Source organism: Lucilia cuprina, chromosome 6 (genome assembly GCF_022045245.1).
Source record: "Lucilia cuprina isolate Lc7/37 chromosome 6, ASM2204524v1, whole genome shotgun sequence".
Classification (NCBI taxonomy): Eukaryota; Metazoa; Arthropoda; class Insecta; order Diptera; family Calliphoridae; genus Lucilia; species Lucilia cuprina.
In genome coordinates this window covers 34802753-34814789 of record NC_060954.1, presented here as the reverse complement: position 1 = coordinate 34814789, position 12037 = coordinate 34802753, and the positions used below count along the sequence as shown (strand labels likewise).

At 29.2% G+C, this 12037-nt stretch overlaps 1 protein-coding gene across 1 annotated transcript; it reads right to left on the bottom strand.

Annotated features, from left to right (window-relative positions):
* Positions 1–657: 657 nt before the first annotated feature.
* Positions 658–3646, bottom strand: LOC124420725. The gene is made up of 2 exons (XM_046954683.1): positions 3478–3646; positions 658–3413 (listed from the first exon to the last, which is right to left on the bottom strand). The coding sequence occupies exon 2, from the start codon at positions 3348–3350 to the stop codon at positions 2061–2063; it is 1290 nt and encodes a 429-aa protein (XP_046810639.1). The 5' UTR covers positions 3351–3413; positions 3478–3646; the 3' UTR covers positions 658–2060.
* Between the last annotated feature and the right edge of the window lie 8391 nt (positions 3647–12037).

The following is a 12037-nucleotide window of genomic DNA, read 5'->3' as shown; positions in this document are numbered from 1 at the left end:
AAAGTTTATCTTTCAAAAAGTCTTAATTTTCAAACCTTGTTCTTCTATAATGCTGAATTTAAGAAATATTTTTTATCTTTTCTATTTACTGTCCATTTTCTTATTTTTATTCTTTCTTTAGCATTATTAATAAATGCATATTATTTTGATGCAAATACGATATAGAGATCTCTGTTCGCATAGTTGCAAGGGCTTTCATAGAATACCAAGAAAAACTCAGACAACAAAGATAACCAACAAGTCTAACTAAACAACAGCAGACAAACTAAACTGAATCCTCTGAGTTTTAGAACACCACCAACTCAAGAAGTATCCATACAAAAATTGTGCATACAGTTAGGATTACCACATGCGTAGACACTGTAGGGGGGAGCAAGTGAATTAAAATTAGAGTGAATATTTAAAACTGGTCTAATAAATGTTTGTTGTTTAATGCATAAAACATGCATTTTTACATAGTATTCGTATGCACTATACATACATGCTACTGCAATGTAATTTATACTACGCATTTCGAAGGCGGTAAAATTATGATAATGAAAACACTAACATTACACAAACTCACGAACGCTACATGCAACATTGTGTTGTCTATATTTAAATTAAATACAAAAAAGGCAAACTGTGAATAAAAACACAGACCTGAAGATTGAAATAAAATAAATTTATTGATTTTTTCTTTTGAGTTATGTAAATATATATGTACATATGTATGTATGTAATATTAAGACGGCCTCTAAACAATCTGTCTGATTATTTGGAACTTTCAACAAACGAAATTTGCTTCTATTTCAATCAGGGACCGTTAATTTATATATTAATGTTTTTCATTGAGAATGGGCAATATCGAATCGACATTTTTTCACTAAGCCCCCGGAATACCGATAAAGCTCTAACAAATAGGTTTGTTTATTATATAGTAAACAACCAAAATATCGCTGATTCTTATTGGTTCATAATTTGTTCTAAGCTTTTAATCTGCATTCAAATAATTCAAAAAATATTGGGTTTAGTTAGAAAAAGTTGGTCTAATGAAGGAAAGTACTTTTATACATATGTTTGTATATACACAGATAGTTGAAATCATGCTGTTAGCAATGATATCATCTAAATCGGCTATTTTATAATATATATAAAATATAGTTTGTTTGATTGTATGTTAGAACTTTATAGACGACTAAACGGCTGAACCGATTTACATGAAATTTTCGCAGTATCTTCCGTAACTTCCTGTATGTCTGAAAGAGTAATAGGCTACTTTTTATGTTGAAATTTTAAGTGGGAGAGGTGCCATATCACTATTGAGAAAATATTAAATTAGTATATCTGAGATATTATAACAGAGTCTTAACGGCATCACCAATATGAATTAAATACAAAAATTCGTTTATCTGGGAAACTAATAGAACAAAATTCTTTAAGTTTCAAACGAGGAAATTTTATGTACATCTGAACAATTTGAAGAAAAAAGCGTGTACTTACATCTGGGGGTTGCTTAGAGCGCCCATAAAAATTAAATGAATAAATCATATATCTGAGAGCTAGAATCTTCAAACTCTTCATAAAGAACTTTGACAATCATGTGAACATTTGGAGAATAACAGGATGACTTTTAACGGGGGCTTAATACCTAACATATGAATAAAATATATAAAATTTATTTTATTTGGGAAACTAATTGAACATAATGCTTCAAACGTTATTATTCATCTGAATATTTTGGAGAAAAACATTTACTGGGGGTTATGAGCCCATAGATTACTGAACTTAATCATTAATGATCTGAACTACTTTTCCTTAAAACCTCAAATAAAGCCAAACCTGCCCGGTAAATGAATACTAGACAAAGTTTCTTTCCTTTGAAGTCATAAAGAAAAGAGCATTTATGTAACTTAAACTGCATATGCTACATATTTTTAATAAATTTACTTAAACATATACTTAAATATAATTTTCAAAAAATTTTCACAGTAAATTGAATTTGAGTCTAGAAGTAAAAAACTTGTTGTTTTGGATTTTAAAGTCTCAGTTATAGGTGAGTGCACATCTGTCATTCATAATTACGAAGTCTCTTCACCTAGTTGCAAAGCACAAACTTCGATTTCCATTAAATTTGTAAAGGAAAACTTTTGTTTAGGTTGATCCTCAAAATACCAATACTTCTGAGCCATATTGAGTACAATGCCAGCCTGTTCTAGAAAATCAGCACCAAGTAGTGTTCTGTTAATAGTGGCATTTGGTAGGTAAATTAAACCAATTTTACATAATCTGTTGCCAATAATAACATCGCAAGTGGTAGACATAACCTTGCCAGTGGTTATAGACCCATCAGCAAGGGTAATTTCAGCACAAACGTCTTGAAAGGTGCATTTGTTAGCAAGTAAGATCTCCATAACTTCCAGACTAGTTACACTAGTTTTAGCTCCACAATCAAATACAGCTTCACCTTTAAGACCGAAAAATTCTACACAAGTTGTTGGCAATGAATGTCCACTAACAGTGGAAGTTAAATAATCCAAGCCCAAATACTGTGGACTGTCTTTACGTTTACCATTACAGGTAGTACAGTTTGAGCGATAAACACCAGGTGCACCACATCCATAGCAAGAAAATGTTGGTTTTTTCAACAAATCTAGTTGTGGTCGATTATCAAGCATATTTTGATTCTGTTGTGTTACCTGTTGACTATTCTGAACCTCATCACGTTTTTTCTTTTTAAGACAGGTATCTATAGAATGACCCTTATTTCGGCAAAAACTACAGCGATTTGTACTGGGAACATTTTTTTTCACATCAGGAACAGATTTTGTTAACATTTCAGCTTCACGACTGGCAGACATTAACTGTTCAAAAGTATTGAAACTTTCACGGGCAATATGTTCTCTAATATTAGTATTTAGAAGGCCATACAGTATATTTAGTTGAATAGACTCAGCCGGAGACAACATTAGTTGGGAGAAAAGTAGTCTCTTTTTGGAAATAAATGTATCCGTTGGTTCATTCTTCTGTTGTTTGATTTCAAAAATTTTCAAAAAAATACGCCAATCAGGAATATGAGGAGTAAATGTAGTCCAAATAAGGGATATTGCCTGCTCAAATGAACATATGCTGTCTTTAACACCAATCCACCAAGAAGCAGCATAATCCTCTAATAAAAATGGTATGCCACGCAAAGCATCAATATCTGAAATTCGGTTGATATCTTTAAAAACGACGATTGCAGACAAAAAGTCTTCGATTAAAGCTGGATCTCTTTGGCCCTTAAAACGAACGGAACACTGTGTAAAAGAGCTACTTCTGATATCACAACTCGTAGCAGTTAAAAACTGTTCATTTGAAAAAGTTGCCATTTTATTCAATTCAGATTTCTCTTTTGTTGCCGTTTTCCACGTCAGCTGAGTAAATGGTTTTTGCTGTATTTTTTATAGTAATAATCGTAGCCACTGAGTTTGACGCCAATTAAATTGCTTCACGTACCTGGTAAATGGTAAATATATGTTTGCACACACACACACACTTGTTATATAAAATACTTTTTTAAGATTTTCAAACCCGTCCGGTAAATAAATACTAGACAAAGTTCTTTATTCTTTAAAGGCAGAAAGTAAAATGTCTTTATTTATGCAAGTTGTTCTGCTTATATACAATTTTTCACAGTTGCAAATAATAAACAATGATCCCAAAACACAAGCAGAGTTGTATACAAATGTAATAGTTAAGAATTGACAAAGCTGTATTTTAAACAAAATCCGTTAAATTAAAGAAAATAAATAATAATTTTAAAATAAAAGAAAAAATATGTTATTAATTCGAAAAAATGTTTATTGATTTGCATTTTTATGAATTTAATAAAGAGATAAGTAAAAGTGTTATATTCGGCTACACTGAAACTTATATACAGACCATTAAATTATGTGTCGTAAAAATAAATAAATTTCGGAAAGTGATATTATGTACATATATGTACATATATCTTTAATAAAAGATTGGACCAATTATTAACCAAGTTCTCGAATTAAAAAAATCTGTTAATTTTTTTTTGAATTTAATCATAATGCTAACTTTTTGGAATGATTCTGAACTGAGGTTCTGTATGACTTTTTTAACTGCATTTCGGTTGGCCAGATGAACAGATTAACTGATTTTGTCCACTTGTAATTCCAAACAGCTTGCATTAATGAAAAGTATTTTTAGAAAACTTCAAAATCTTTTTCCAAACGGTATCTCTCGTGTTTTCACAGATGAACAAGGTTTGAACGTCTTGAATTATAATGAGAATATGGTTCAATTCACAATCGATGTCGTATCGTTGTAGCGTTATAAGTCATACAAAAATTTCCAAATTAAATTTTTTGAAACAAAAACAAATTAATAACACGTAAGATATTATAGTCGGGTGATGCCGACCATATAATACCCTACACTAGTTACAAAAAGTAAAATGTGATTAAGTTTTCATAATAAAACAATTTAGTTAAATTATACCTTGCCTCAGATATACTTAAGCCATTTATTGTTGAATAAAATTGTGGACATTTAAGTCAAATTTTGAAGGGGGCTTAAGGGCTAGGGTCAAATGAAGCCATATAATTATAGAGTTCATGAGGGTCATCAAGGCTAATATAGAACTTGGGTTTTGCAGCTTTTTGTCGACATACGAGTATATTAAACATTAAACACTAAAGTGGTTGTACGATACAACCATACAACACCGATTGTGAATTATACATATACAGTATTGTTCGAAACCTAAGCAACTTTTTTTGGCATTGAATACAAAGTGCTATAATTTATATTTTAATTGATTCATTCAAAATTATATAATTGATAATAATAATATTATGTGTCTACATTATACTAACAACAACAAAAGTTTAATTCCATTTCGCTATGAGTTACAAGAATAATAATAATTGAATTAACTCCATAAATAGCTGTTCGAAACTTAAGCAACTTTTTGATCTTCTTATGAAAATCTTTGTTCCTTTTGAGTTCCAAACACCTTTATGGAATGGATTATTTACTAGAGTAGTTCGTAATTAATCCCAAGCGGATTTTAAGCCATTCGCAAGCTGCAATGTTTTCTAAAACTGCGAGTTTCGACCCAGCATTTCAGAATGCCGAACAGCATCTCTAAGGGACTTGAGTCAGGAGATTTTGATGGACAATCAAATAATTTGGGTCGCATTACTCGATAACTACTCTTAGATCAACTTTTCCAAAGATTTTGGTTCATAATCATGCTAAAAATCGCAATAAAGTAAGTGGTTCTGTTTGTTAATTAAGGAGTTAATTCAGTTATTATTTTCTTTTAACTCACAGCGAAATGGAATTAAACTTTTGTTGTTGTTATTATAATGTAGACACATAATATTAATATTATTAACTATATAATTTTAAATAAATCAATTAAAATAGAAAATATAGCACTTTGTAAACAATGCCAAAAAAGTTGCTTAGGTTTCGAACAATACTGTTAACTTTTATGGGTCTTAAACCAATATTTCGATGCGTTACAAACGTAATGACAAAATCAAAATAAAATATGTTTTATTGGTGGATATAAAACAGAGGAAAAACAACATGTTACGGATGTATCCGTGTGTTGTTATTGTCAAAATTATAAATAAAAATTATGCAAAAACATTAAAATAGGACCTTCAATTTAGAATTTAGAGAGAGAGAGTTTATATTAGAGGGCCAATCATTAAAAAAATTAAGTTTCAATATAAGTTTCGGTTCCCTAAAAAACTCTTATTTGTTCATACATTGGTTTAAAGTGAATAATGTTTCGTTCCTTGTTTTTTATGGTATTAATAAGTCCATAAAGAACTGTTATATTTCAGCTCTACTCTGGCATTTCAAAGTAATTTGCGGTAGGGTCGTACTTGTCAGTAATGAACGCAAAAGTTATTTTTTGAATTGAGCTAATATGGGAGGAAGGATCAATTATGAACCGATCCTCATAAAATTTGATGAAATGATTTTTGTTTAAGTCAGCACTAAGCGTTGTTTCTGGATATTTTATTTCTTTAATAGAATAACGTTAATAATATTTTTGCTGTATCGATAACGGTTTCCAACTTTGTAAAACTTTTCTAAAATTAGGTGAATAAAATATATGAAAATTTAGTTTTTTGATGTATTGTTTTATAAAATATGAAAAAAATCTTTAAGATTAGTTTTAGAAACATAAAAGAAAAAATACTATTGTTCCTAAATAATTTTGTGTTTGTATGAGATAAAAATACATTTGACTAGTTGCAATACATGCTGCAGAATGAAGTTTGCTACATGAAATTAATGCGGTTTTGAATATTCGCAAGGTAAATACAATGTTTCAGTTTCTTTTGGAACGTTGATTCACACACAGCCGACACTTAAGACATGAAAAAATAAAAATCCATGACAGCTGCATGAAGGCACAATGAAACCGAAGAAACCAAACTAACCAACCAACCAAACAGTCAGCCAGCCAACTGACTCAACTGTATAAGCTTGACTTTCTGTAGACATTGACTATCAGTGGTTGATATTTCTTTTATTGCAACGCCATCGAGTTTGTTTTCTTCAACACTGCACAATGGGTATGAATAATTAAGAAACCTATTTTAATGGCCAGAAATTTGAAATATTAGGAAAGTAGTTTTATCTACAACAAAAATAACATAGGAAGACAACAATTTAAGCAGTCGAATATCTGAAACTAAGTAAGGTCTTTGTTTTGAGCACCACTGTATTCAAATCTGATCTTATGGCCTTTTCTACATCATATCTTATGTTTGAGATATCGTGACCTGAAATTTTAGAAAACGTCAGTTTTTGAGACGTTATAACAGCGCCAAGACAATATTATTTGTCAAATGTGTTTTCAAGCTTGAAATGTGTATTAGTGTTTAGAATCAAACCCATTGTGCACTGTTGCCTGGTTACAGTTGTTGTATTTTCTAACCAAAACAACAACAACAATAAAACACCTGCATATTATTTTGATCGAAAAACTATACAACAGAAAAAATTGTTAGCTTTTCGTAACTGCAACTGTTACTTCAAGTTTTTTTGAATTCAAATTTTTGGTGTTTTATCTGTAAATTTTTTTATAGTTGTTGCTGTTTTTAGACAGAACATATTGTGTAAAAAGCGACTTTTACCTAAAGATGAGAATTGCCCAATGGAGTTGTTTAAAAAAATGCAGAAAAAACGTACAGACTTTGTACAAAACGCCTAGAGTTACATTTAATTTTATGAGAAAAAACATTATAATTTTAAGGAAAAAATTCTATGGTAAAACCCTACACTTTGCTGCAAAGTGGGTTGTGAATTGTAAATAATATTCTATATATGTATATACTTGGATGTTACTGGATACATATGTACATACTTACTACATATACATATGTATGTATTTGGCATTTTTTTTTTGTAATTTTATGTTTAATTCATATTTTTTAAAATTATTAATGCATTCATAATTTTATGGTATAAAATATATATTATTTTGTTTACATAATAACTTTATATAACAAATGAAAGATTAACATTTCATCTTTATAACAAAATACGAATTTGATTTTTTGACATATTCATTATACCAATAATTTCGATTTGAGTTTAAAAATTTTACAAAATTATTCAGCAAAGCATCCCTACGCATACCGACACGTTTTTATCACAGAGACCAAGTTATACTTTCCGAATATATATAAATACTTAACATCAGATATACCTTAATCTGAACTATAAACTTTTTGAGCAGACATCGTGAAATCGAATCTCAAAGTGATTTTAAATCGATTAGAACATCCTCAGGTAGATGTTGATCCAATATTTGTCTTCTGCTCTATTAAAGGTTGAAGCGTAAGGTGAAGATATCTGGAAGAAGAAAGATAAAATTGATCAGATAAAAATTGTCTTGACTTCAGAACACGATAACTGAAATTCAAGATGTGATGGAGAAAATCTAAATTCTGTGCAACTCAATTCTTTAGAAATAACTTGAGACGACTTTTTTCAAATGTTGTCGATCTGTGATATTAAAAATTATTTTATTCGAAATAAAATCTCTTTATCTTCTTTCTTACAACCTATTTTCCCAGTTTCATCACAAGGCATTGGTTAACTACAGGTCCTCTGAGTAATCGACCCAGAATAAAAAATGGCCAATTAATTTTTAGCTTATGCATAATATTTTTAATTTTAATATTTTAACGATTACTTTGGAGTTAATATGCCCCCTGATGTACATATATTTATAATACTAGAGATCAGAAAACTCACTATCTAGAACGGATTCGCTATCCATATCTGAAGCAAAGATGAACAATAAATACGTAGGAATTCATTGCTATGGGTCTAAAGTGGAAGTCGAAAAAATCTAGGAAAATACATTAATAAATCTTGAAACATAATCATAACATGTAGATTACTTTTAAATTTGGTTATGTGTTATGAAGTTAATTCATATATTACTTTCTAATGAGTGGAAATTATCAATAACATAATAACATGTTTTTGAAAACGATTTATAGCCAATGGTTTAGAGCTTATGGTTATAAGCAGGGCAAGGATTTCTATGCAAATGCATGCTACAAAATGGCATCGATTTGTTGTGGCATATTTTGCTATAAATGCATAAATTGATTTTTTTTGCTTTAAATTGCATATATAACAAATTATTTTGTTTTCTATGAATTTCATATTTTAACAACAAATTTCGTAATTACATATTAAGAATTTTTTAATAAATATCAACACATTTCGATTTAACAACAAAATGCTAGGTTCTATATATAAAAAGAATACAATTTTACATAATTTTATTTAATTTTTAAACCCGGAATAGTTCGAAAGGTATTTTGAGTTTGTGTTGCGATAACTTGATGAAATTTTGTCCTTTCATCTCTCTCACGTCCATAATTCACTTAAAAACATTACCAAACGATAAAATTAGGAAGTAATATAATTTATACAAAAATAAATTCATTTACCAAATTTTATTAGAATTGCTATCAAGCTTTCCACTTTCAGAAATTAAATATACACTATTTAAAGTTGTTTCTTAGTCTAAAGTGGTATTATAGTACAGAAAGCAGTTCTTAAAAACCTATAAATTTGTTGTCAAAAACATAAGATCTTAATATCTGTTAATATGGAACTTCACAAAGAAATATTTTTGGAGCATATTTTTCAAATTTTTAGTGCATATTTTCCCATTTTATAGTGCATATTATAAGCGCATATTTTTAATTTTTTAGTGCATGAAAATCTTTGCCCTGGTAATAAAGAATAAAAGTACATTCAGACCAAACGAAATTAAGAAATTTCAAGATCTCGATCCAAATCTACACAAAATTGTTTGCAAACAAAATCAGTTCAAGTGTCAAAAACCACGGTTTGACAGGTAATATTTATAATTTTTTTAGTCTTAATTAGTTAATTTCGATCCGGACTGAATGGGTTATAATCTATAATGAAAGTTCTTTTTAATAAATTTATATGTTTAAATTTGTACAAAGTCTATTCCAAAAAGCACTAAAAAATAACATGTAAAGGTGGTTTTATATCCGGTAAAATCGGGTTAGCACATTTGTAACTAAATATTTTTTTATCATCGTCGAACAAAACTATGTTGCTATTCACCCAAAAACTAAGTACTTAGACCTTGCCCCTATATTGCCTGCCTATTTGCCGAGTAATTCAAGACTTTGTTGGGTAACATTAGCTTCCAGGCAGTAATCCATGCAATAACGGTATATTTTAAGGGTTTGGAATAAATATAGTACAAATACTGCTTAATTATTTTTATCAATACCTCTTGCAGAGCTTAAATTTGTGCCACTACGGAATAAAATTTTGAATAGATTCAGACGCATATAGAAGATAAGAAGAGAACAGTGAAAATCGGAAACAGTTGATCTGTCATTCGAAATTATATTCAAATAAATCTAAGGAACTACGTTAAGGAAACTTAGTTTCTTCACATCAGACGACTAGACATTCACATTTTACACACAACTATGCACATAATGGCAGCGATAGTATCCCATGTGTATATTTGCGGATGCGATGTGATACTCCCTTATGTAACATATTCAACCTAACGTAACCTATTGTCGATATTCTACTGAAGAAATTATTTTAGTTTACGATAACCGTTGCAGAGCCATAGCTTGAAATTAATGAAAGCTTATTTAATAAAAAAAAGCTCACGTTATCAATCTCTTGAAGTCGTTGATGGATCGGAGTTGCAATTAGACCCCTATAGAATATTTTAAGGCTAATATTATGTGCTGATTTTTTGCCTTATTGTCGAAAATTGTATTTGGGTGAGTTTAAGTAGACAATTTTGAACGTTAGGCATGCTCTGAATGAAACAGAAATATACAATTATTCATCCGTGAATCAAGATATATATAACAATCGCGATTTCGGCGTTTAACCAAGTGTACATTCTATATCCATTATGTTTTCTTTACTACGACTAGAAAGCAAATATCTTGGAAAAACTTATTAAAAAAATTAATTTAAGGGTCGAATTTTCCAGGATTATAACCCTAGTTTTAAATTAAAGTAAATTTATTTTTTTTGTTAAAGAAACTTAAAATTATCTGAATATTTGTCTATATTTATTTAAGTAAATAATATAAACAGTGGAACGTACGTTAATATATTCGTTTGATCGTCCGTATTTTTGAAATAGACATTGTTGCAATTGTGGTGGGTGGGTGTATTTTTTAAACAAACTTTTTCGTTTTTTTATGCGTATGGTTTTTATTTACTTATGTATATATGCAGATACATATTATACATACATATGTACATATGTATGAATAGTACATCTGTATTTAATATATTTTTTATTTAAATTTTCTGATGTTTGCAATTATATAACGCATTTTGCTGCAACACCATAAAGACCAATATCGACCACAAATCTTTATTTGTTTCATTTACATACATACATATATACATACATAGATAAGTATGTACATATGTATATAACTAGATAGGCGAATATACATATAAGTATGTATGTACATTATTTACATATATGTACACATATATGTACATAATTTTATACATATACATACATAAATATAAGCTTTAGTTAAATCTAAAATGTAAATAATGAAAAAAAAAACAACAATAAAATTTATTTCATTTTAAAATTGAAGTTGATTTAAAAAAAAATCTTTAAAATAATAATAAATTTATATAAATTATAAAATTTATATAAAAGTACGAAAATTACCAAAAACATAAACTTTGAAAATATTTATACCAAAAGCCATAGAGTTTCTCTATGTTAAAATCTATAAAGAAGCAATTAATTAATTAAAAGTTTTTGTGAGACGATTGAGACGATTTTAAATTTAATTTCTTTTTCGTTTTTATTCTTTAAGTGAGTCAAGTAAATAATATATATAGAAAGTACAGATTCCGAGCTTCTATTTGATACCAATATCAGGCATCATACAATACATATATATATATATTTTAAATATTCGTTTGAAATTGTAAGTCCTTTATAAGGACATAAGAGCTACGCTGACTTGCTATAATTAGAATCCTTTTTTACATACATATCAACTTTTCCATGTGTGAACGCTTTTTTCAAAATTGTTACAGGTTGTTATTAAATCAATAATGTTATTTGTTCCAGGAGCGCAATCTGCTGCGACGATTTTTATACCACATTTTTTCGGAGTTTTTAAAAATCTCTCCTTTCTTTTAAGGGTTGTCTACACTGATGGATCCAATATTAAGAAAGGAGTTGTTGGTGGCATCATTAAACATTTGTCCATGAATGCCGGACGTCTTTCAATGTGATGGCGAGACATTTAAACATTACCCTTATATGGGTCAAAGGACACGGGACTACATATGGCATTAATTTAATGAACACTTTCCCTAGAGTTAGAACCACGCTAAGTGAACTGAAAATAGATCCCTTTTGTTAAGTCCCCCTACTTGTAATCAAAATGCAAATCCTAGTCTTCAATTCTGCAATTCTGAAATTTAAGGCTCAGGAACATTG